The sequence below is a fragment of the Python bivittatus genome, unplaced genomic scaffold, assembly GCF_059951505.1.
Source record: "Python bivittatus isolate LINGU-HERP-01145 unplaced genomic scaffold, Pbiv_v1 ctg000020_np1212, whole genome shotgun sequence".
NCBI classification, from domain to species: domain Eukaryota; kingdom Metazoa; phylum Chordata; class Lepidosauria; order Squamata; family Pythonidae; genus Python; species Python bivittatus.
This window is the reverse complement of record NW_028277030.1, coordinates 29803736-29831550: the sequence shown is the minus strand read 5'-3', so window position 1 is coordinate 29831550 and position 27815 is coordinate 29803736. Positions and strand designations below refer to the sequence as shown.

Sequence of the window (27815 nt, the reverse complement as noted above, 5' to 3'; positions counted from 1 at the left end):
ATGTGCACACAAGGATCATGACAGTTTGTTGTACTGCCTGGGCTTTGTTACGTTAATTTAAAATCTGCCAGTTAGATACAAATATTAAGGAGTTTGAATCTGGGAATATTTATGATGTGTAAAAGGGTTGTACATATTTGTTGGAGTAAAAATGGGGTGGATATTTGGACAGAGGAGGAATTTCTCACAGAATCAATAAAATTTAATGTTTGCCTACTGATTGTATAACTAGCTTATTTTAGATTGTGTACCAATAACCCCCTTGAAACACTGCAGATTCATTAGAACTGCTGAGCAGCAAAACCGTTCAAAAAAGTAAGACTGATTTATTTTTACAATTTTTTCTTGAAATGCTGTGGCAAACGTTTCACAGTTAAGAATGTGTAAGTCTCTCTGTGTGCAAGAATATTAGTTCCTTACCTGGTCAATAGATTATGAAGAGGCCCAATTTAATAGTATTGAATTATTACCCAGATCACCCATTTGTTTCTTGGTTGAATCTGATTGTACCAGCTTCCACATCTGAACTGTTCCTTATATGGATTTTACTAATTCCTGCAGTAATGTGATTCATTATTTCTCACTTGCAACTTTGGGGAGATCTTGTTTGGGCATAAAGCCAGGTAATAAGTTATTATAACATTAATCTTAAAATAAAAGTAAAAATCCTCAACCCTACAAGCATGTAACAGAATCTGTCCTCCCATACCTTATTAACTGGTTAAATAGGAATTGGACAATGAAAATATAATGTTTGTTCAATGGAGAAAAAAAACCTGTTTCTTTCTAGAAATACAGCTCTGGACTAGATTTTTCAGTCTTCATAAATGACTCAGACCGAGAACAGTGAAGACTATGGGTAGGGTATTATTTGCAAGCTGTATTTAAGTTTTCATTAGTGAATTCAGCTGCAAAACGCTCTGACAGGATTTTTCACTTCTATTTCAGCAGTCTTGCCCTAATATAGGTGATGATGATGATGATGAAGAAGAAAAAGAATAGTTGCTGATGAATGAACCATATTCTGGGAGAAAAGGAAGGAATTACTTAAATAAATTAATTTCTGTTGGGGAAGTTCTTTTACTTAGAATTATCTTAAGATCTAAACCACTGCAAAAATACACTGCAGTGTATTATTTTCATACTAAATGTAATCAGTCTATAATACTATAATAATCATTTAAAATTACATAATTAATTCAGATTTCTTTACTTCTTAGGGTTTAAAGAATTTAAAAAAATGAACATACAGCAAGGAGATAATTGTTTATTTTTGTTATTTTCTAAAGTACTTATTTATTTCAATTTTATCTTTTGAAGAAAAAAATGGCTGTTCACCTCCAGGAAGAAAAATCTAATATTTTACCCGACTTTCTGAATTTGAATGATTTAGGATGCAACTCTACTGGAGGAAAGGTACGCTCAGTGCAATTCATTAAAACGAGTATGAGTTAGAAAAACAGGAATGTCATAAATGGAATACTCTCACTCCCAATTTTCCACACAGTAACCAAAGCAGTAATAGGCACCCTAGTACCATCCAGATGTTTTGGATTTCAGCTCCCATGTGCTGGAGAAAGCATGGCAAAGAGCAGTGGTAAATCTCATGGACACCCAATTGTCTACCCTGCCTTTACTCTTTAGAAATGAAATAGCTATTTTGATATTGGAGCCTGCTCATTTGAAAGTATTTCAATATAAGTAATAATAACAATGAATTGTTGGTTCTAGAAAGCATTTTCAAATAAATGTGCTATATAAAACAGGACACAGCTCTTAACTGAAGGTTTATAATCCACCAAAACAAATCCTATAACATGCACATAGACACTCATGGTAAAAAAAAAAAAAAATCCAATGTGCACACATTCACCATAGAAAGATGATACTGAAAACATACATATATAAATCTAAGTAATAATAAATATGGCTCTTTGCTTATAGACTACATTTGGCCCTTCATACTTTGCAGAAGCAAAAAAGAAGGAGGATGTACCAAGGGATCAGATTAGTTACTATTCTGGTTAACTCCAATGCTCTATGTAAAATAAAATTAGCAATCATTTTGCAACTGCTGTTATAATTCCTATTTTGTTTTATTTTTATAAAGATTTTATTTGCAACAGATGATTTCTTTGCTCCTGCAGAAAATCTCTTGAAGGTATGCTCTTTTCTGGAGTATGAATGGGCTGTGGTAAAGGTTATTAGAGGAAGTTAATAAAAATCAGGAATTGCATTTCAGGTGTTTATACATTCTTCACTTTTCAAGTAACTGGTATGAGGACTAGTTTCTTTCTTGGGCAATCCAAAGGAAAGCACTGTAGGGATTAGCTTCCTTGGGATGAAATGGTGTTGGAGAATTATGGTAGTCCAATATGTTTCTATAACGAGTATGTAGTACTCCTTCATGTGATGCACAATTGCTGAGTCTGAAAGGGGCCCACGCGCACAGGAATATACTTCTGTGCAAAAAGAAATTGTAATTCATTGTCCCACGAACAGCCTTTGGACAGGCATTAGTTTTCTTTAGATTGAGGCCCGAAATTAGAACATATATGGAAGCACTAAAAAGTCTTATTTCAATGTTTATTAACTATTAGGCAGTGAGGGGTTCTTCTCTTATGGAAATAAGATTTCTATAACTTTCAGAGTCTGTCAACTTGCTCAGAATACTGTAAGATGTTATAATGCAAAGCCAATTTTAGCCATCTTCATTGGTTATATTTTTCTAGAAACAAAGACCATGCTGATCTATTCACTGACTGGAAATGAAGAGATGGATGGGAGACCAGGAGAAAGCGTATTCCAGGTAACACAGGGGAGAAGAACTTCTGCTCAGCATCTTTGTTAGAATATTCCATAGCTATTAAGAATATATTATCTCGAGGGGGGTGGAGCTGGCGTCGCGGCGATACGGCGGGCGATCCTGGGCTCCCAGGATCGCAGCCGATATCTCCTCCCCCGGACGGTCCCGATGGACCTAAGCCGTCCCGTAGAGATGGCGATCGCAAAGGGCGCGTCCCGCGGATCTCAGGGACGCCGCAAGTCCCAGATTGATCCCGGGAGAAGCTCTTGAAGCCGGCGGAGGAGAGGCAGCCAAAATGGCTGCGAAAGCCGGGACAGCTCCAAAGGAAGAAGGAAGAGAGGGGTGTCAACTGGGTGAGATGGACTTTTATTATTCAACTATTCTTAGAGAACACCTTAAGTAACTTAAAGAGATTTTTAAAAGTGAAGAAAAGTGGATTAAGCGGCGAGATTGAGCCTTATAAAAAAAGGGGGGGAAATTTTTTTTCTTTTCAACTTTCCCTTTTTAGTGGAATTGGCAAGATGTTTTTTCTCTTAAAAAAATATATTTTTAACTGGATTGGCTTTTTCTTTTTAATACTCAATAACTTTTTATCTTAAGCCTTTTTTTTGACTAAGATTTTTTTATTGTTATAAGAAATTTATACTTTTTGATTATGAAATGGGGAAAGTGGAGTTAAGAGAAAGTAAATGAAAGAAAGATGCACTGCCATCTAGAGGCTCGACATAGTGCTTTTTTTCTTCTATTGTGATGCATGCTCAAGGACCCTGTGCTTTCTAAAAAGATAGTGGGATGTGCATGTTTATACAGGTGCCATCCGTAACTATAAACAAGAAAGTGGAGTTGAAAGCGATTTTGAAAATATCAAGATGGAAAGTTTGAGCTAGTCACAAGAGCCCTGATTAGTGGCAGTAGCTCTTCTTTCTGCTAGAAGCTCTGCTTTGCTCTCCATTCCCCCCTCAGTTGGATTTTTTTAAAGAGACTTAGTCTTTTCCCTCCTCTTCTTTTTTTTTTTCTCCTCTTGCTTCTTTTTTTTCTTATTTTTGGCAAGAACAAAGATAAAGAATCCTTTGACTCAATGAAGGTTTATCAAGATAATAAACTATACGAGAAACACAATGCAGAAAAAGATCTTTAAACTATTGAGGATGACTATAAAAAACTGGAAGAAGAGCTGCAGAAATTTCCACAAAAAAAAAGAAAAAAAGATATTAAAGCTAAAATGGACTTAATTAAACATAAAACGGGATCAATGGAAAAGGAAGAAATGGTACAAGAAATCAGAAACATTAAACAGAATTATTGTGAGGCTTATAAACTGAGAATTAAAAGGGTTAATCAACTGATAAATGAAGAGGGACAGACTTGTTCTTGGCACTGAGGGTGAGAAAAAGATTATACAAGATTATAATGGAAAATCGTACTAAGAGAATGCACAAAAAGAAGAAGTAAAACAATATTGAAAGAAACTACTTCAGATGTTTAAAGAAAAAACGAGGGGAATACAACAATGATGGAACTGACAGAAGCTTCAAAAAGCAGAATGTTTGAAAGGACATTTATTATTGCTTTCTCTTATCCAATAATATAGAAAAAGGAATAAACAGCTAGATATTTTGGGATATTGAATGAAAAGGGTGAACTTAAAATTATGCAAGCGCTGGAATAAAGTATAAATCTGAGATATATAGTTAAAAATTGTATTTGATTGTAAATGTTTCAAGAGATTAGACTAAAATTTATACATGGTTGAATATAGTAACATATAGATTTTAAACTAGAGACATTTTTGTTGAAACATGTAGTGAAGAATCTGGTTAGAACTGTAACCCGGTCAGAACTGTAACTGATATTGTAACTGATACTGGTTAGAACTGTAACTTTTAAGAATTGGAAAAATTAAAAAGTACTTATGCAGGAGGAAGTTATTGAAAATTATGGAATGTGCAGAGATGAGTTAAATTGAGATTTGAAATTAGAGTAAGAAGATAAGTAATTTTATATGACACTGAGAAAATATAGTAATGTAATGGATTAGGAAATTTTATAATAGAAATTTGATATTAATTATTATATATATACACATATAATCGATAGATGAAAATGTATTACTAATCCTATTGAAAGTTAAAATTTCTTGTAATAAATGATTCTATAGATTAGCTATGAATGATTAATAATTGTTAATTGATAAGTATACAAGTATATTTTGAATAGATGATGTGAGAATTTAAGATTAAGAAAGGGGCACCAACGAGTTGGTAACTGGTTGACACACGGTATAAAATGGAAGATGCTTTTTTTATGCCTTTCTATGTTTTTGCTTGTTCATGTATGTTTTGTGTTTGTTGTAAAAATAAAAAAATATTAAAAAAAAAAAGAATATATTATCTCTGCTTCCTTTTCCCCCGCCAAGGTAATTCCTGTAGATATGCTTTCAGGGCCCTTAAACTATCCCAAGAACTGTCCTCAGTCTCTATTTTTACCCATCACTAGTTGACGTTATCCAGCAATCCACATGCTCCTTGACAGTTCAGCAATTATTGTAGACATCCATACTGATAACGAAATTATTCCAAGAAAACATATTAATAGAATAATTGTGTGGGAGGAGAACAGTTCCCAAACAATAGATTAGATCATCTTGAATTTAAAAGAAATAAAACCCAATGTATTTCTTATCCTTCATATATTTATGTTTGGTCATGGGTAGAATTTACCACACGCTGTTCCATTTAAGTCCTCTCAAAATGATATCCTTAAATGGACAAAGATGTTTGTGAGCAATCATTGAGAAGGTTTCACCAACTTCTAATGCGTATTAATAAACCACCACCACACACTAAATTGATTTTTTAATTCACCTTCAGCTTTTTCTCCCTTGAGGATATTCAGACTTTATTATCTGTTTTATATTTGGGAGTAATTAGAAGTATTACCCACAACTAGGTTTTGGCACTTGGGGAATGCATCAACAATTGAACATTTACCACAGACACGATTCCGCTCTATTACTTAAAAAAGAAAAAACAGATGTGAATAGCATTCAAAAACTCCAGTCTTAAGTGCTGCCATGCATTATAGTTTGGTTTTTGTGTGTGTCAACTTTCTTGGTTATACTAAATTCATACTTACAAGTTTCTTGAATCTGTATTAACTTTGGTGGAGCCCTACTGTTTCTTTCTTAAAGTATGTCTTTGAATTTTAGGTCATGATCGGTTGGGAATGCCAGGCATTATTTGTGGGTTTGATGTAGATACATCTTATTTAGCTGGCAACTGTGCTCCATGGATATCAATTCAAGCAGCTTGTTTGAAATCAGGTAATTAAATTATTCCATAGCTAACAGAGGGCTTGGCGCACTAGACAGCTATGCAAAGGTGCTCCTTGCTATGGCTGCTGCCTGTGAATCCACTGGCAGATGAACATCAAGGAGGATTCCCAGATTGTTCTTTAGGAGGCGGGAGGACAATCCTTTCCCAAACTGGCTGAATCTCAATTTTTGAATCCACTTTCCTATTTACCATCAGCACCTCCATCTTGTCTGGATTCAGTTTTAACTTTTTCTGTCTCATCCAGCTGATTATTAAACTTAGGCAACATTCAAGATATCAACTGCTTTTTTGGAACTGGATGGTAACCAGTAAAGACTTGGGTATCATCACCATACTGATATCCCACTCCAGAACTCCAGCTGATCTCCCCCAGTGGTTTCATGTAGATGTTGAAAAACACAGGGAAAAAAATGGAATCCTATGGGAAATCATACATCAATGATTTAGACACTGAAGAGTAGTCCCCCAGCAACAACTTCTGGGCAGAATCTGACAGGATGGACAGGAACCATTGTAAAATGGTGTCCTCAAGACCCAATCCTATCAGACAGCAGTAAGGGAGAACAGGGGGTCTTCTGCTCTCAGTTGTTTGATCCCATGAAATGATCATTTCAGGGAATTGGAGAACTGGCAGCAAAGTAGCTGTTTCCCCCTCTTTTATCCCCCCCCCCCAAACTTTTCCTGCAATCCATGGCAAGAGATGCAGGGGAAGAAGGAGGAAAGTAGGTCTTTTGGGCAGCAGTTCTCCCATCCTGTGGATCACTCTGTGGGATTGGAAAACCCACACCAAAAAGACTTCTTCCCCCCACCACACCCTCTTCATCACGGGGTACAGCAGCTGAAAGTCACTTCCTCCCACTACCCTACACCCAAACAGAAGAGAAAGTAGTTGGAAACATCTACTTAATTGTCATCCCCTGAGGTTAGTGGCCCTAGCCATCTGCAGATTAAGCACTGCAGTACCTAATCTGCAGAAGATGGGTAGACAGCCATTCCCCCCTCTTTCCCTCCTTTGACAGTTCTTCAATCCCACAGACCACCATAAGATAGGAGAACTGGTGAATAAAGAGGTGTTTCCTCCCCCCTTCCCTTTTTCTTGTTATCTGGCAGCCTGGATATTTGTTTTCAGGTCTGGCAAGTCTAGCAGGAGAAATGGGAGAGGTGGGTCTTTCCTACTACAGGACAGCCTTGCTTCTCCTGCTACCAAAAGAAAAATGGTCCTGGAGAACAGTGGCTAAAGATCAAAGGGTATGTGTGTGTGTGTGTGTGTGTGTGTGTGTGTGTGCCCCCAGCAGCATCAGTTGGTCAATAGAAGCAAGGCAAGTCCCCACTCCTAACCTTGCCTCAGTCTGAGGTGCCACAGACAGTCGAAACTATAAGGTTTGTTTTGGCAGAAGATGGAAGGTACCACTGCAGGAAGTGCAGGAAAATATGAGTGCAAGGTGGGTCAAGTAAATGGAAACCAAAGTCATTGGTTTCTTCTGGAAAGACTTAGCAATACATCTTCCTGCTGCAATCTGTTAGTAACCTGTGCAGAAGAACCCTAAATCTTCTCCCTTGAACTGCTACTAATCCAAAGACTAGGCACATTTTCCATCTGTGGCTATCGGTATTAACGGGGGAAGCAGTTGGGTCTCTGAAAGAAAATATCAACTCCCTTTCCTGCATGGAATGGCCCCAGTCTAAATCAGAATCCCCTGCAACAGCTTTTAAAGTGGAGATTCCTTTGGGCCAGGGTCACATGTAATTTGATTCTCAGTCTTTCTCCAACAAGCCCTTTCTTGGCAGCATAACATAAGAAAATATGGCAGGGAGCCATTTTCAGTATGTTATGCTGTGGGCAGAAAGATCTGGGTTTTGACAGAGTGGTCTTTTATATTTCTGGTGTATTTTCTTTCCAGAAGAGGTACCACTGCTTCCCCTAAGAGGGAACCGAATAGGAACTACAGCTTCAGAGGAAGAGTTGGAGGCTGCCAAGGAGGTACTGTGGCTCCTGAGCAGAAGAAAACACTAGATAATGGCTCACCCCTTCATTTTACATACTGAAACTGCAGTGCATAACGAAACATTTCTTGACTAATTAGCATTGTGGAAAGGACCTTATGAGAGAACTCTCTGGCTATTATAAAGGATCAAGGAACTGAAGCACAGTAAGGGAGGGGCCCACACTGTGGCAAGAAGTAGCCAGTGATGGAAACGATCTATCCTATTGCTGTTCAGTGATGGAAACGATCTATCCTATTGCTGTTCCTTCTTTTTTGCTTTGCTTTGGCTCCCATTTTTCTCCTCCCGTTTCCTCAAATGTAATCTCCCTGTATCTCTGAGTGCCCTCTTTCCTGTTTCTGTCTAGATTTTTTTCATGTTGTTTCTGTATTCACCTCATGTCTGTTGATCTTTGCTGAGTTTAAGGACAATAATGGGCATGTTTCAGTCTCCTAGCAATTCACACATGGGATCATGCAACGTAAGGCTTGAAAAACAGACGCCAAATTCACGCATTTCTCATTCTGCTGGAAAGAAGTGTAGTGTAGACTTAATAGCTCTAGTCACATCTTCCCTTCCATAAGTTCATTCTGTGCACAGAAGGGGGATGATGCTGAAGCAAGATCATGCCCTGAAATTAACTGAGTGCATCAATGCATAAGAATCTACATGCATACAACTGTAGACTTGTAGATGTCCCTTTACAGAGTGTGCGTTGGACATTCTGATCTCAGGAACGGGATTAACAGAAAGTTTGAGATTTGTCAAAGAGATTTGACAGCGGGCACAGCCCCATTCTGAAACACCTAAAAAGAACTGTGCTACAAATTTTGTCTAAGGAATAACTTTGTTTCACAGAACACTGTTTTGTGCAAGTTCAAAATATTATTTTTCTTTGTAGAAGGTATAGTGATTCTTTTCTTTAAGAAGGTTTGTTTGCCTGTATTTTTCATAATTCTAGTTTCAATATTGTTTTCCACCAATTTATCTAGGAAAATCCCAAAGCTTTGCAAAGTCCTGATTCTTCTGTAGATTTCTTTTAAAAAATGGTAACATTATCAGTCATCCAATCTTACACTAAGAAGGCCATATTTCCAACAAGTTTCAGGTCAACACTGACCAATTTTGCACTGAATTTAACCATTCTCAGTAAATGCTTTTTGTAGAGTAAGACTTTTTGTATTTTATAGCTTTCTTGGTTTAGCTTGTTGACCAGTGAAACCTCTTGACAAGTTAAATGTATGCAGGCCTGTATATTATATTTCATAATTCTTTAATTACTACAGCTTCAAGCCAGGCTCAACAATGCAATAAAATAATTTCCTAACATAACATAATACTAACTTGGTCCTATTAGTTATTGTTCTTTTAAAGAAAGTTGATAAAACATTAGAACTTTTGTGCCTCAAAGATAAGAAGTTTAGGTAGTACTGTTCCTATATTTATGATATTCTCAAAACTGTTTTGGAATCTTTAAAACTGACCAATAAATGCAGATGCACTGCAATTTGAATCATGTAGAGAAATGTGTTTTTGAAACAATAATGGCAAAACAAAAAGCTAAAATATATAGGATTGACTTATTAGTTCAATTATATTAAAATAATTCTAAATAAAATTGTTGACACAAAGACAAATAAGTAATGCTTATTTTCAGATGAAGTCACATGAATGGACTGTTTTGGTTCCTGTATCAGAAACAAAATCAGGAAATCTTGATACTGGCCATAACTATTTTTTTGTGAATTCAAAGCAAAGGTGGACTCATCTAAGATTCAACTTATATCCTGGTAAGACCTATGTAAGATGTGAATCAAAAGGCATTTGGCTGTCTGTTTCATTCAGTCCTATTCATGAATAGTGTTAATGAACATAATTATGGGCACTAAAAAGAGATAAAAATCTTCCTTTAGATTGAAGTTTTAGATTAATGTTTCCTTTATTTTACACTTATGTGTGTGATCTTGTACACATGCATGTAAATATGTCTTGCTCTTAGACAAAACTGCTGGGATAATTCCTACCTTACTATGAGATTTAATGGAATTTTGAATAAAATGAAACAGAGCATATGTTTGTGTTCTTAATAAAATTATGAATAAGTGGATCTCTTTTCTGTAATTATGAAATAATTGGTTCTGTCTGTATGTCATATTTTCAGTAATAAACCAGCAATAGAATTTTAATTTTAATGTCAAATCCAAGTAAGTGTATTACCTATAATTATTGATTACAAACCATACAATTAAGCGTCATGAAGATTGAACACATTTAAATGCAAATTTATATAAATCCTAAAAGGTGATATAAAGTATGCAAATGTTTGTATCAGTTGCAAGAGCTATCAAGTAAATTGATCTCCTGCGTAGCTAGTATATTTTCCAGTTCTTTCTTTCAGATGATGGTTTCCTATAAAGGTCTATAAATAGTGAAACTGTTAGGATGCTTCATATGGGTGTTCTGTAGTTGCATTCTGCAGTGGGATCCTTGACTCGATGTCATGTGCAAGACTGAACTTAATGTTGCCATTTCATTTTCAAGAATGGTATCATGGGTGCTTTGATTTATTCTAATGTAAACTCACATTTCATTTAATCAGTGCACTGATTAATGAATGCAGTTGAATTCTATTGTAGTATTTATACAGTATTTGTATATTTAATGTGGTTTTATCTTCTTTTTTGGTATTCTTTACAGTATATTGTTAGCTGCCTTGAGAATTCTATAAATAGAAAAATCAGACATTAATTGATTATTTTTCTTTTCCTGCAGATGGTGGAATTGCACGTTTAAAAGTATATGGTACAATGTTGAAAGACTGGTCACTTTGTGGCCTGAATCACTTGAATGACTTGGTAGCAACAGTGAATGGAGGAATTTGTATTGGATATAGTGATGCTCAACTGGGTCACCCCCAAAATATCATAGGCAAGAGCAAGAATGGACATGGTTGAAGGCTATTTTTTTAGATTTCATTTAATCCAACTACTACAGCATAGTATGGTAATCAAAGAACCATGAATCATGAAAACCATTCCTCAAAACACTAGTGTTGTTGTTCACACGTAGTACATTACTGTAAATGAAACATTTATTTATGTTAATTATGCTTGTGTTTGGCTCCCAGTAAACACAGCTGAGATGAACAGGCTCTGGGCAGAGGTAGTATTTGGTTAATTCATTCTGTTTTTTCTGAGAAAACCATTATTTTGCTAAACAAGACTTCTTTGATTGTTTAAAATTGACTTCTCCAGTTTATAAATGTACTGGAAAAGCAAGACTGTACATGTTGGATATAAATGTTCAGATACATTGCTTTTATGCTCTTCAATTTTCTTGAAGACATTCAGGTTCCATCTGATAATGATTTGTGGTGGTGTTTTTAAGCAAATATTTATAAGTTGCAATTGAAAATACAGAAGTTGACCACAGGGAAAATGTGGAAGATCCATACAGTACTAGCTCAGTGTTTCCTAAGTCAGCAGGACTTTGTAGGAATTAAAGTCTAACAGATTCGAAGGGTACAAGATTGGAGAGGCTGTACAAGTCATTTACAGAAAAGGAGTTACAGGGAATCCCAGAGTTAAGAACGCCCAGTTTAAGGACGATCCATAGTTAAGAATGGAGCCTACTGTAGCAAAATTGAAATTAAATACACAATGATTCAAATTAAATACACAATGGTTCAAGTTAATTATACAATATTACTGTTCCGTCTTACATACAAATTCAACATAAGGACAGACATTGGAAATGGAACTTGTTCTTAAACTGGGGACTACCTGTATTAAAAATATGACAACTTTGGGATCCTCATGCTTTTCATTGTAGCTTTTTATCACCAACTTTAAAACACACTAAAACTTACTGTCATGCAAAATGAAAGTGCAGAAAGCATAAAAGAATAGAGTGAAAATCATACCTAAATGAAAGATTGTGTTAGACAAATGCAGTTAAATAAGACGCTAATGTATATATACTTAATATATGAAACAATCAAGTATAATTTGACATTAAACTAATTTCTAAGACTATATTTATATATTGATTAATAAAGACCTGCTTCTGATTAATTGTCCAACATTTACATAGAAATAAGAATGCTTCTTTTAAGGTATTGTTTTATGATTCAAGCTTATTATGATCTAAGGCATGACTTCAAATAGCATATCCAAGAATTTGATGCACTGGATAAAATGTTTGATTATTTCTGTAAGCAACAGATCCATATGCCATATCTCAAAAAATCCCCTTCAAAATCCATGGTTTCAAAAGATCCATCATATGGGCAATTTAATGCAGACAAATCCATAGCCTCCTTGGATATGCAGAGCTAATTGTGGGCTCTTCAGGATCTAGGAACAGGAAAATATAATTCTTCTGCAAAAGTTTCTGCAACATTTATTTATATACAAGTTTAATTAAACTAAATAGTAATCAACTGATCACAACTATATCAGTAGGCAGTTAAGCTTAATGGCTCTGTTAAATGAAGAAAAAATCTCTCCCTTCCAAACAAATTAAAATAATTGCAGATGATATGTAAAGGTGAGCAAACTCTCAGATCCAAAATGTCATTTCTGTAAAATAGTTTGGCTCAGATCTCATGAGATTGCCAAATCCTGAATGACTGTGGCAATTTCATCTCAAAATTGTATAAAATATGTAAGAATGTCAAAATCTGGCAAGATTTCATCATTTTTTTCTTAAAAACATTTTAATTTAATGTTATCAAATTGTGGGTGCTGTTCTGGTTGACCTTGGCAACTTCAAGTACTGTGCTGCTCACCCCTAGTTTACACTTTTGAATTCTTTTGTATTGGCATAGGAATAGGAAAAGCAAAGTCCATGAAAGATGGATGGGAAACGAGAAGAAATTTGGAAAGACCACCAATTTTAAAAGTAAGAATTCGTCAGTTACAATTAACAGCTTATTACTAAATACAGTGGTACCTCAGGTCACGAACGCTTCTGTTCACGAACAATTTGGGTCACGAACAGCTCCATTCGCAAAATTTTGCTTCCGTTCGCGAACGCCGGATCGGGTGACGAACAGGATCCACAGCCATTTTCCCTGCCGTGACACGTTGTCATGGCTTCCTGTAGGGAGGGGGACTCTCCCTCCAAGCAATAACCGCCTCCCCACTCGCCTTCCTGTCCTCCATGCCTCAAGCAAGGTTAGCGTTCTCTCTCTTCGTACTGTACTTTGTGTCATATTTTTGTGGTTTAAAAAAAAAAATACATATGGTTCAGAATGGATTAACCATATTTACATTGGAGCTTATGGGAAAATTTGATTCAGGTTGCGACCAAAATCGGTTGGCGACCAAATTCGGAGGGGTCAGAATGGATTAACCGTATTTACATTGAACCTTATGGGAAAATTTGATTCGGGTCGCAACCAAAATCGGTTGGCGACCAAATTCGGAGGGGTCAGAACGGATTAACCGTATTTACATTGAACCTTATGGGAAAATTTGATTTGGGATGCGACCAAAATCGGTTGGCGACCAAATTCGGAGGGGTCAGAATGGATTAACCGTATTTACATTGAACCTTATGGGAAAATTTGATTTGGGACGCGACCAAAATCGGTTGGCGACCAAATTCGGAGGGGTCAGAATGGATTAACCGTATTTACATTGAACCTTATGGGAAAATTTGATTCGGGTCGTGACCAGAGTCGTGGAACGAATTAATTTCGTGAACCGAGGTACCACTGTATAGTTTTCGCACGACAGGATATTGATCTCCAAAGCAAAAGAATACGCAACATCTAGCATTCTTTACCTATTTGCCAATATATTTTTCCTAATATTTTTCAAGTAACTGCATCATTTATATAATGAATGAATTATAATGAATACATAGACCAGAATACCGGAAGCAGGAAGTGTTTATATACTACTTCATGTTAGGTGAAAACATGCTTTTAAAATTTTGGGATTGGAATGCACAAATGTATTTTCTGCAAGCGTCATGGGTATTGGTCTTCCTATCTGCATGGCAGGATCTGTTCTTCTGGAGGGCAGGTGGCAGCTAATCAGTGTAATAGAGCTGATCTAGAAACTGGCTTATGTTGGTAGAATAAAATGGGAGGAAGAACGAGTCTGCTATCTTGAGCTTTTGGAGAAAACTTGGAATGTATATAGCAAACCAATATAAATTAATAAATCATATATAAGGCACAAATCTGTTTAGCTATATCATTATGTTTCACAAGGGGAGAATGTGCCTGCAGGTGTAAGCAAATCGTGCTTCCTGTTCCCTGAATTAAAAAAAAAATGAGGAAGAAATCCTCTTCTAAATAAAAGTCTTCTTTTTTATTCCAGGTTGATGACAAGGGAATGCTCCTCATACCAGGAAATGAATGGGCAATCTTTAGACTGGGTCATTCAGGCACAGTAACTCACATAGAAATAGATACCAGTCATTTTAAAGGTAAATTATGTGCCAGTTTCAAGGATCTTCTAAATGTCTTCTATATGGAGAAGTTCATTACTATCCCAAAAATACTTTTTCTGAAAAATAGGCATGAACACATTTTGGCATCTTTTGTTAAAAGGTAGCAATTTTATACTAGGTTTAGCATAAATGTTTGTAACATTCATTACCCAATAGTTCAGCTTTCAAAATTTCACAGATCATTCTATAACTCATATATTATCTAATCCATGTTTCTTTCAAGTACACGTAACTGTATGCTTACCCTAAATAAATGCCTTAGGTTTACTTGCCCAGCGACTGCCCCCAAACATCACTGCTCTAGAGGAGATCTGCATGGAGGAATGGGCCAAAATACCAGCAACAGTGTGTGAAAACCTTGTGAAGACTTACAGAAAACGTTTGACCTGTCATTGCCAACAAAGGATATATAACAAAGTATTGAGATGAACTTCTGATATTGACCAAATACTTATTTTCCACCATGATTTGCAAATAAATTCTTTAAAAATCAGACAATGTGATTTTCTGGATTTTTTCCCCCATTTTGTCTCTCATAGTTGAGGTATACCTATGATGAAAATTACAGGCCTCTCTCATCTTTTTAAGTGGGAGAACTTGCACAATTGGTGGCTGACTACATAGTTTTTTGCCCCACTGTATAAGAGGAAAGACATGAAAATTATAACCATGTAATAAAATGCTTTTTTTCTAAATTGTTTGTCAATATATAATTAAAACACGTTTGAATTGCTCATAATACATCAAACCCCTATATATCTTTTTTCATATATGTAATATATCTTTTTAAAGATATATTACATTTGAGAAAATCCAGTATACATAACAGTACGTGGTATAATTTATGTAGGCTTTATAGTATGAGTCTGTTTTTGGAAGTAATTTTTACAAATCTGAAAATATGTACTCTGAGGAACTGTGCATAGGGTAAAAGTGTTTCTAAAAAATACTAAGTTTATCAAAACCAATTGTAAAAATATCACCATGTGATGAATATTACACAGCTTATTTGGATTTTGTGTACTGAAGCCAATATTTTAATAATTCTTTTTCTTAGAATTGAAATAAAACAATTTTTTTTAATTGTAAGCCACCCAGAGTCACCCTCTGGGGGCGATGGGCAGCATAAAAATTTAATAATAAATAAATAAATGTTGACTCTTTTAATTCTCTTCTCACTGATGTTTTTTTATGAATTAAAATGTAATAAAATATTTATATTTCTGACTGTGTATATATGCAAACATAATAGTTTGTGCTTCAATTTATTTCAGAGTTAGGCACTGGAGTGCCCATGTTGCTCGTCTCTCCCTTTCTTGGCATTGACCAGATTCCTGTCTCACCTAATTTTTAAAATATTCTTTTAATTGAAGAGAATGGAAAGTTCCACTTGACCAGGAGGGAGGGAAACCTGAGAATGGAGAGGCCAGCAACAGTCTGAGCCATTCCCCAATGGACTCTCCCGCAGGGATTCTTTGCGGGATCTTTTTTTCTGCAGCCTCTGGAAAGATCTAACCCATTTTTAACTCAATCTTTTTTTCTTTTTGGTGGCTTCTCCTTCCAACACCAAATTTAGTCCAGTTCTGTTCAGCTCCCAAAGCATCGTCCTGCTGATGGACAGATAGGCTTCTAGGCCTTTTGATATAATGCATTTCCTTTCCAACAATCCACTGTGTTGGAACAGAATAACTCATGCTGTTTCCCACTCATTACTTTCTGTGATATGTCTACATGTGATAAGTAATGCAAAACAACCTGTTCTGCCCCAAATCCAACCAAGCTATTTCCAGGTAGGCAGTTTTACCACTCAGTAGAGAGGCATTTGCAGCATGACTTCCTCCAACGGGAATCAACCCAGGCACGCCATTTTTATTTACAAGAAATTTGGGGGCCATGATTAGGTGCCAAGTGGGAAAACACTAAGAAGCTGAAAAAAATCCAGAAAAAAAGGAGTTTTCTGTTTGCAATGTGAAACAGCACACATTTCTCAATTAAATTTATTTTCATCCATTTTTCTTTCAAATCTCTAAATACAACTCGCTATAGCAGACTTGCTGTTTTTATCCTATTTACTTCAACCCCGAAAAAGGAGGGGGGGTGCTAGAGAAAATGTTGTTATTATGTGCCCATTCATGTTTCAGTAATCGCAGATGTCTGAGCCAAAAGATTCTCAGTTACCCTTCACTTTCCTGAAAGCTGATAACTTGATCATTTGACCCACTCTTGCTCATATAAATGGAAGTGGACTGATTGCAGATCTAGCCGTCAGTGGACATGCCGCCAGCCTGCACTGGGTGGTAAAGGCAATATGGATGGAAAACAAGGGCTGTTTCGACCATAAATAGCAACACCTAAATACATAAACACGTAAATAAGCAGGAAGTGGAGGTGGGGAGGTGATGTTTAAATTTTTATTATTATTTGAAAGCAGAGATTTGAAAGTCGCACTGACTGTCTAGAACAGTGCTTTTCTGAATCTTGGCAACTTCATACTGTGTGGATTTCAACTCCCAGAATTCTCCAGCCAGCATGCTGGCTGGGGAATTCTGGGAGTTGAAGTTCACACTGCTTGAAGTTGCCAAGGTTGAGAAATAGTGGTCTAGAAAACAAGGAAGGGTCGCTCCCGGTTATCACTTGCACGGGGACCATTTAGTGCAGGCCTCTAGCTTAGATTGGAAGTTGAAAAAACATAGCGGGAAAAGGCAACGGCAAACCACGTCCACATTTTTGCTCAGGAAATCGCACCGGCTTGTCTTCCAACTCACCAGGCTCGAGCTCCATTGAAGGGGAAAAAGAGACGCGCGGTGGGATTCCTAGTCCACGGAGCAACAAAAAGGAGTTTGGGAGTCCCCTGAGTGTTGGGGGAGAGTTAGCCAGCCATCTCCAGCCTGCCATCGGCTGCGGCGGGACGACTCGTCCGGTATCTGCGGGAAGCTGCTGCGAACCGCGGGCGGCGCTCCCAGCCTCACGTTTCCCGCCTTTTAAGTCCCAGACCTGGGAATCCCGCCGTCGGAATTCCTGGGACTTCCAGACTAAGGTTTGCAGCGCGCCGGCTTCTCGCCTTCATTTTCCCCCAATAATGTTTCCAGGCAACTACTCCACCTTGCAGGATGCTTGCCATAAGCTGTGAGTCACAATCCTTCCCCTTCACGTGACGTCTGGCCCGGTGGATTGAGGTTAAGGTGGGCGAGACAAAGCTGCCCATCGGAGGACTTGTCGGGGGTGGGGGGGGGGGCTTGGGGTAGGGGGATCAGTGTTGGTGACACTATGAGGTAGGAGGTTGGGGAAGCAGGATCTTTTAAACTAGGGGCTGGGCAGTCTCTGAGGCCTCCTTTTCTATCCCACTTACTTTGCTTTAGGAGTAGATGGGAGGTTTATGTGGTGACTATTGTTCGGATGTACCGCGGTGTTCTCTGTCTTCCCCAGCCCCTGCCTGAAGTAGTAGATTCAGCATGGTGGGAGCAACCCGACCTCATGCGTTGTACAGTTTGACAGATTCCACCCCTGCCCGGACAATTTGGGTCTACCGAAATGGTGATCCATTCTACTTGGGGAGGAAGTTTATAATCAACCACCGATACGTGCCCACCTTTGAAGCTTTCATGATACAGCTGAATGAAGGTGTGCCAACACCCTTTGGGGTGCGGAACCTGTATACACCCCGGCAAGGGCATGTTATTACAGACCTACCTGACTTGCAGCAGGGAGGTAGATACGTGGTTGCTGGCAGGGAAAAGTTTAGGAAGCTGAAGTAAGTATGAAGACAGTATAATCTCAGTCCTTTGGACAGTACATCCCAACCTGCGAAGTTTCTTTTTCCTCCCCTTCCCCCTCAGTTTTATTAGATAACAATCCAAGGCAGTACGAATTCCAAAGAAAATTGGTACATTGCTAATTTTGAACCACTTTCCAGTATTCCCAAAGAAAAAAGAGACGCTGATGGCAAAAGACCAGGCCTGGCAGTTTAGCGTAAAACTGGGAAAATATTAGTGGGAAATTCAAAGGTCCTTGTTGCAAAGGTTTTTCTGCATCCTTTTGCTGTGTAAACAACATTGCCTTTGCAGTACTCATAATCCGCAAGAGAAACTGATGAAGTCAGTGGATACGTAGCTTGCCTGATACGTATCTTCTAGGCCCTAAATTCACTGAATAATGGTTTTAAAATCCCACTGAATAGAGACATGCCCCAAATTGTTAGGTAATCTAAAATTCTTACAGAAGAAATATTTCCTTCTTTATATTTTTCTTTCTCCGCTGTATTGTACCTTTCGATAGGGAGTCCATCTTTGGAAGTATATGACTGTCCTGCCTCCAACACAACTCTGTTTGCTGTGTTTCATATTCCTTGTTCCTTCCTCTGCCTTGGATTTATCTAATTATTTTAAGGGCTTGAGTACAATATGAAATTCAATCTGCTCTCTTTCCCTTGCCATTCTCTTACCTGGATAGGGGAAGAGTTGCAAAGAGATAAGAAAAGATAGCTGTATTCACACAACATACTTAACTAGATCCATTACACACTTAGTGGCCACCTAAGCTTGGTTAGTTTTATCTTTGGCCAGATGTTGTGCCATTGCATGTTGTGTGATCATTCAGGAACCATAAGCTCAATAACCAAGCTGTGTGTTTTGTGAATATAGCCTATGAATAGAGAGCTCTTTTCTCATATGCTTTTTCTTGCTGGAGCAGGGAAATTAGGAGCAGAGCTACAACAGTATAGACCAGTAGCAGATCCTTCTAGCTGAAGGATCTCTCCTTTGGGTCACATACTTTCTCTTCTCTTTAAATAATTTTACAGAAAGTGGAGAACGGCAGAAGCATTGATTTGGCTTAAATAATAGCTAATTATTTGTGGAGTGGTGGTGAATGGCTTGACACTAGCCTGTTTACCAGTGGCCAGCTGGTAAAATCATTTGCTTACCAGGAACCCATATTTACATCAGTTTAACAATTGCCTACATTGAATTGAAAGGACTAAGAAGATGGTTGCATTTTTAATGATAACTTTTGATTTTCAGTCAGGGTTAAAATTTTACTGTCATAAAATTGGAAATGACTTCAGATATAATCCATAATCTCAACTTGTTCTCATGGTATTTCACCTATATGCAGAATGATTCATAGTTAAGACTCATTTATATCACTGAGACTCACATCCAAGTAAATGCAAACTGGATTCCACATTTGTTGAGCTGTAATTTATTGCTGAGTTTGCTGAAACTTGGTACATCTAGCTTTGGTCAGTTTATGAGATTTGGTGTTCATGCCAAATGAAATAGGCTGCTGCCTGCAATTCCCACTGTCAGATAGTGATACATTATTTTATGTTATTATGTAGTGATGTGCTTACTGTGTGATACCTGGTCAGTCTATTTACAGAGCACAGAGGACATAATTTTAGCCTCTATTCCTTTATCCCAGCAAAAGGAAATAGAATTGTCAAAGATTCATTACTATTATTGCTATAATTTAAAGTAAAAAAATAGAAATAACCCATGGTGCATTGCAGGTTCTATTGTATCAACCATGCTGTTTAATATCTACAGTAAACTACAGTATTGAGAAAAGCTGTGGTAAGGATTTGGAGTCTGATATCCTTAATGATGATACCCAATTATATCACTCTTTTCATTTTGAAGCCCAAAATGGCAATTTTAATTTTTTTTAATTTTATTTTTTTTCCTAGAATCATAATGAACTGAATTATAATAAATTGAACATCAGTGTGGATACAGCTAATTTTTGATGGATAGTGTGGTTCATCTTGTGGTGGTTGTTGCTTTGTTCTTGATGGAATCATGTTTGCATAGAAAGTTGGCTGGTGTGGGTCTTCCGGGCTGTGTGGCCGTGTTCTTGAAGTTTTGTTTCCTAACGTTTTGCCAGCACCTGTGACTGTGGGTGCTAATCACCCCCAGCAGCCCCTTGTTAACAATTCAATAGAAGAAAAAACCCTGACTAATCCCCAGGAAGATACACACAGATGCTGACACCAAAACAAGCAGCCACTCAGTAACTCAACCCCCCACACACACCCCCAATCCCCCCTTTCCCCCCCCTCAGATCTCTGTAAATACCCACAGAAGGGTCACATTATCCTGGGCACAGAAAGAACTGCTCCTGTCTGTGCTCCTGCACTCTGAAGATGCTGGTCACAAGTGCTGGCGAAACGTTAGGAAACAAAACTTCAAGAACATGGCCACACAGCCCGGAAGACCCACACTAGCCATCGTATCCCGGCCGTGAAAGCCTTCGACAATAGAAAGATCAGACCTCTTGCCAGCTTTCCAGAATTTGCTAATGAATTCCCAGATACCAAATGGTGAGAGTTCCTTTTCCATCTTAGTTAGCTATGGCAGCTGTGTCCATTTCAGCAAAATGTGATCAAGCCACAATGCTCTGTGCTCTTGTAGATCTCTAGAGAGAACCACGAAAATATATGGTGGCCCGGTTCTCATGACATGCTTAACTTGAAAAGTAGGTGAGGGTTTCATGTGTCCTGCGAATACTAAAAAGAGTCTGTTGACAAGAGTCCCTAAGGAGGTTGGATTTAGCACAAAATTGACCCAGTTGTGCATAAACTAATTCCCTACAGACATCTAACTTAAATACAAATTATCTACCTGAAGGTTAACTTCAGAGCTTCTGTTGGGACTTCAGTTCTTGGGTTGTTTTGGTTTGTCCCTCTGTGTCCCTTCCCCCTCCCCCACAGAAGGTCACAAAGGGTAGAAACCTTTTTCTCTCTGTAGGAAAACAAACTAAAAATGTCAGGAAGTGGAGAAGAAACTGACAGCCTCTTATGGCTGAGGAATAAACGCATGGCTGGTGAGTGATTGAGTTGATCATGTGCTGCCAATTCCTGAAGGGGAGGCAATTGACAGAGAGAATGGAATTATGGTTGGTAGTGTTTGCAAACAGGGCCTGTAAGTAGGACTAGTATGGTACAAGTTACAACTGGCTGCAGTCAGCAAGAATGTAGGACTCCTCAAAAAACTGAATTGGTTGTGAGTCAGTTTCTGTGTCAATTGTAAACTGTACCAATGTGGAGAATTGGGGTGATTGTCCTTTCCTCACCCCAAGCAGTTTAAAATTTCCATCCTCCTCCTGAGAAGCTTTGAGTGATGCCAACAGTGGCAGGGAATAGGAAAATTCATTTTTTTCCCCTTTGCCTTGGGATAAAAATAAACAAACTGTATTTGACTCTCTCTAATTGCTGCTTTCAACTTCAGTATCTCATCTATCAAGTTAAAACTCTCTCCATGGCTGTGAAAATTGTGATAAAATGTGTAAATCTCTTGTTAGAGGAACATATAGTTTTAAAAAGTGATTAATAATAAAAACAGATCCAGTAAAATAGGCATAAGTGGGAGTTTATTATCTGTTTAGCTTTTAGATCAAAAAAGCTTTTTTTCCCCTTTCTGCTTATACTGTCCATTATTTTGGCAGGTAATTAAGTAATATTGAAATTCCATGGCTTATAGATGTGTCAAATATATGTAAAGATGTGAGCAGCGAAATTGTTCATATTAAATTAATATTTGTAAATGGTGACATTTGAAGTAAACAAAAACTACAGCACAAGTTATTTTGATGTAGTAAGGTATTGTTATTTTACTTTTTTTTTTTTTTGCTGCATAGGTATTTTCTGTGAAATAGCTATTGTGAGAACCCCAGTATTATTATGTGTAGGTTTTAGAGGACTGGTAAATGGCTAAATATGTGCACACTGTACTAGGTCACTGATATAGGTTTAGGGTTAGGATTAGTTAATAATATATATTAAGACTCACTTAATCTGAGTCCGACCTGTGTATCTGTCAGCCTTCCCAGGCAGGCCAGACAGGAAACATGACCAGATGAGCTAATTCTACTTTATTGTAAAGCTACATAAGCAGAATCTTGCAAGTTTGAAAGTACAATTCTCTCACTGTCTTCTTTACAGCCTGAGAAGCTAGGGAGGATCCATCCTGAGCCTCTTGCTCCACGCATTATGAACCTGCAGGCTATGCCCTCTCTTATCTGACGATTCTCTAGGCAGCATCTCTTTGCCCCATCTCTCAAGTTCTTTCCCACATACCATTATAGTATCTCTCTTTTAATCTTGTTCTTTTAATCTTCTTTACTAGATACATTTTTTCCCAGTAATGGTATAACTTAGTTCTGGCATTTGATTGAAGAGAATCTGTGTAAATTGAGCGTCTACATAAGACAAGATTGGTCTGTTGGACAAGATTGCTCTATTGGACCACATTCACAAGGTTGATTGACAAATTAGTGAGACTATATTATATTTTTCTTGCAGTTACTCTGAAATAGGGACAAAGAAACCTCAAAGAAAGAAGAGGGATGAGGTGGTGAGTATCTCATCAGTACCATGTTCAATAATTTCTGGAGAAAACAATGACTCAGTTTTATTAACTTATCATATACCAATTTAATTTAATTCAGTACATTATTGTTTAGTAAAATATAGATATCCTGAATTTATTTTACTACTTTATATGCCATAGAGTTCACATATTTAGCCTACATTTGATTACAATACCGTAAAAATAAATGATATAATTGGTTGATTAAACCATAATACATGTGGGTGTGGGTGTGGGTGTGTGTGTGTATACATGCCCTGACCTTTCTCCTCTCACTTTCTCTAAGTGGAAGGAAAGCATATAATTACTATAAGTTGTAGTCATTGGAAAAGAAGACAAGCTGATCCTTGAACTAGAGAGCCAATATATATAATCAACTGATTTGAGTAATTCTGAAAATACCTTCACGTTTCACAAGAATTGCAGGGCCACTGATAGTTTAAAACCATGCTGTGTAATGGGAAAACACCCCCTCCCCTCCCCCCTCCTCCTCCTCCTCCCCCTCCCCCTCCTCCCCTTCCTCCTCCTCCCCCTCCCCCTCCTCCCCTTCCTCCTCCTCCTCCCCCTCCCCCTCCTCCTTCCACTCTCTGACAGCCAAAAGGAACATGGCAGTGATATCTCTAGAGGTGCACATTAAGCTGTAATGTGGTTTGGCAAAGCCTGTTGTAAGAACCTAACCACTGCATTTTATTCAGTAATCCAAGGACATTCAATCTGGGGCTTACTGTAATATGAAACCAGTCATAGAATTGTGGAATTGGAACATGAAGCAGGTGAATGTACAAAACTCTTATTCGGAATCTTCCAGTTGAGCAAAAGTTGCAATGAACTGACCATTCTCTGCAGAGCACAATTCAAATAAAATAATATAAAAACAGTAGGAAAAAACAGGTCCCTTGCTTGGTCCCTTGTTTTTCACCTTAGGGCCCCACAGGTAGATGAGGTGATAGTCCATGCTCACTGTTATCTAAGATATATACAGAAAAATGGCCAAGGGAGTGATTTGTGGGCCTATACAGACAGCCATACAAACTAAGAAAGAACAGCATAGAAAAGGTTCATTTTAACACAGCTCATAAAGAGGAGCTACAGAGGTATACTTGTCTACCAGCCTGTTTGATTTGTTTTTGTTCTCCCTTACCCATGCTGTACACATAGTGAATGTTCTTGCATTCAGCAACTACCAGCATCCAGAATTGTTTCTGACTGCAGATGCAGCATCTTGTCTGACTCAATCAGTGACAGGAGCTCAGCAGCAGAAGTACCGAGCAGCATTTGTTACTGAGCATCTGCACAAGAAACAGCTTTCTCTTTCATAGTAGCGCCCCCACACCCCCATTCTCTCCTCATCTAGTCTCTGCTGCCAATAGCAGCAAGCATGGAACTATGGGTTTTGATGGAAAAGAATGTTTTAAAAATTGAAGGCAACTGCAATTTATAAAGCAACAAGACATGGAACTTTATGTGTAAGAACTGTGAGTGTCATTCAGTCTGGATAATCAAAACAGAGTCCTGGATAATATTTGTTTAATTCTAAGAGAATGCTTTTTGCAATATGTTCTAGTTAGAATTCGAATAATTAGAAAGGTACTCGGATTCAAGTCTGAACTTGTCCACAGTTGTAGAGATGTGTGGAGCAAAGATGAACTGGCCTTTCAGATTCTGGATTCTCTCTGTCTCTTGCAGATTCGACCAGTAGTCCATAGTAATATAAAAGTACCTTCCAAATGGCAATCAATTTATAATAAACCAAGAAATATTAAGTGAGTATTTACTTTTAAAATTGTTAGCACAGTATAAGTTTTTAACAGTTCTTTTATTGCAATATATGTCCAGTTGAAAAAAAGGATATATGAAGATGGCTTGTGGGTTGGGCTGGAACTGAAATCCTTGTTCAATGTAGAATATCATCATCATCATCATCATCATCTCCAGGGAGGCACTATTATGACATGGTTGTGGGGCTTCCATGCTCAAAGGAGGATGAGAGCTATGCCAGAGGTTCAACCAAACTGGACAGGTCTCATCAGAGGAGCCAGACGAAGAGTGTCTCTCCCATAAACAATATGGTGAGATGTAATTTACAGAAACCCATACTGGATCAGTCGTTGCCTGGATCAACAAGGACTGCACTAGGTGTTCTAGTTCCTGGACATCTGGTGACAAGTGGGCTACAGGACTCAGGACTGCCAAGGTGAAGAAGATCACTACAAATACCTGGGCATCCTTCAGGCTGACAACATCAAGCACACTGAAGTCAAGAAGGTTAGTAGTGAATACATCAGAAAAGTGAAGAAGATCTTAAAATCCAAACTCAGTGGAGGAAATACCATCAAGGCGATTAATACCTGGGCAATTCCAGTCATTAGATATACAGCTGGAATAGTGGACTGGATTCAAGCAGAACTAGAAGCCCTGGATAGGAAGACCAGAAAAATAATGACAGTGAATCATGCCCTTCATCCACGCAGCAATGTTGACAGACTCTACTTACCAAGGAGCATAGGTGGGTGTGGAATGTTGCAAGCACACCAGACAGTCAAAGAAGAAAAAATGGCATTGGAAGAATATCTGAAGGACAGTGAAGAAGATGCACTGAACCTAGTACACCATAAAGGCTTATTGAATACCAAAGAAATCAAACTGCACAAGACCAAGCCTTAAGAACAAATGCATACAAAACCAGAATTGAGAAGACAGCAATAGACAGCAAATGCCGCCTCTGCAAAGAAGTTGAAGAAACAGAAGACCACCTATTTAGCTGCTGCACAGACTGACAACAAACAACAGCATGACAAAGTAGCAACAATGGTGCACTGGAATATCTGCAAGAAATACCATTTGCCTGCAAGCAAGAACTGGTGGACCCCAAAACAGACAAAGTAATAGAAAATGAAGAAGCTAAAATGCTCTGGGACTTTAGAATTCAAACAGACAAGCACCTGCCACATAACATCCCAGACTTAACAATTGTTGATAAGAAAGACAAAAAAGTCTGGATAGCGGACATTGCAATACCTGGAGACAGCAGACTAGAAGAGAAAGAACTGGAGAAAATCACAAAATATAAAGACCTGCAAATAGAAGTAGAATGACTATGGCAAAAGATAGATATGGAAAGATAGTATCAATAGTTATAGGCACCTTAGATGCAATCCCCAAACATCTGGAGCACCACTTGAAGATTATTTGCATTGACAAAATCACCATCAGTCAATTGCAAAAGGCAGCTTTACTTGGACCAGCTTACATTTTATTTATTTTTATTTATTTGTTTAAACCATTTATATGGCTACCCAACTCACTCATGGTGACTCCGGGTGGCTTACAAAAATTACATCCTGCAACAATACCTTTAACACCATCGAACAACATCTGCCTATCCCAGGTCCTTGGGAAGGACTTGATAGGTGGATAAAAATGCCAAATCCAGTCTGAACATCTGGCTGTGCGACCAACAACAACAGCAACAACAACAACAATAATTTATTAAACTTTTATGCCACCTGACTCTCAATGACACTGGGTGGCTCACAACAATCAAACAAAGAAGTAAGTTTGGGCCTTCATTGTGCTTCTTTCTTACTTGCCTCATAGGGCTTTTGTGGGGATAGGGGGAAGACAACTTTGCATGCTGCCCTGGACTCTTTGGAGCATGTGTGGGATCAAGCAAAAAAGTTATAAACCAATTTCCCCCAAACAGGTATATTTGTTTATCTGATGGGCAAAAGTCTGGGGAAAAGTATTGCAAGCAAATTAAAGATGTCAGTTTGGTTTATGTAGGCGGATGCAGACATTGGTCTTTCTTGGTTTTTATTACGGTAAGATCTTGATTCCAACTTGACCACTTTAGCAGACAACAAATTCTAATTAGGTTTTCTATAGAAGATCCTGAGGAACTCATATTTTATGTGCTCAGTATTGACCTTTGAGTAATTTATCTCACTTTCCTGCAATTGCGCTTACAAGGATGATGCTATGCTGATAAATCAGCACTAATATCAATCTTAGTTTTTCAAAATTTTGGGGTATATAAAAAAAGAAAAGGCAGGGGCAACATTTTATAATATACACAAATGGGCTGGATTATGCCCTTAGTATGAATGGATATTGGGTCTTTCCTTAAATCTATATAAGTGCCACTAAAATTCATTTCATCAAAGAACATTTTTAATATATGTATAATGAGATTTCCACTAGATGGCCCCAAATATCTTATAAATAAACTTTCATTGCTTTAGAATCCTGTTTTAAAGAATCAGCCAGACATAAATATTTGGCCTGAAACCAGGTTTACATAGTTGATTTAGGAGGTTAGTGAATACATTGTAATTTTGGTATGTTACTGTACTAAGAATGATATTGGAATGTTTTTACTAGATAATATACAACAGTTATAATAATACTTAAAGCAACAATCTACAGTTGCTGCGAATAGTTTCAGTGATATATTGCTGTAGAGATAGAAATAGGACATGAAACCAAAAAGTACATGAATTTTCCAGAATTATATGGTATAATAGTATTCTTCACCCCTCCAGGTCAGTTGTATTATATAGCTTTTCATGTAACAGAGCAGATATACCCTTAAGTAATTTGCTTAAGGGAATTAATAACAGCATTGAGAACAATCCTTTGCATAGCAACACTTGTTAGAAATTCCATCTCCCTACATACATGTATGCTTGGAAAGAAAATGGAGGAATGGAAATTCTGGAATAGCGATATTGCATGCATAAATTATCCAAACTTTCTTTTTTTTAATTAAGATGTTTGTATCCTAATCTCAGTTGTATTTACTTAGAAGTATAAGTCCCATTGATTTCATTTTAACAATGTCTGAGTCAGTATACTTGAGTC

The 27815-nt window shown here is 37.6% G+C and overlaps 2 protein-coding genes across 2 annotated transcripts in view; both read left to right on the top strand.

The window, feature by feature from the left end:
• The first annotated feature begins 1326 nt into the window (after window positions 1–1326).
• On the top strand, window positions 1327–17719 carry ALLC (allantoicase). The gene is given in 10 exon segments (XM_088150125.1): window positions 1327–1416; window positions 2111–2162; window positions 2726–2809; window positions 6015–6128; window positions 8043–8122; window positions 9782–9914; window positions 10897–11052; window positions 12953–13026; window positions 14457–14565; window positions 17325–17719. Coding segments are annotated over 10 exon segments (1287 nt in total).
• A 322-nt stretch (window positions 17720–18041) lies between these two features.
• The window catches only part of DCDC2C (doublecortin domain containing 2C), a 41576-nt gene continuing 31802 nt past the window's right edge, over window positions 18042–27815 (top strand). Inside the window, exons 1-3 of the mRNA XM_088150117.1 lie at window positions 18042–18340; window positions 22889–22940; window positions 24642–24718. Of these exons, the coding sequence (XP_088006243.1) occupies window positions 18042–18340; window positions 22889–22940; window positions 24642–24718 (428 nt within the window). The remainder of the gene's footprint in view (window positions 18341–22888; window positions 22941–24641; window positions 24719–27815) is intronic.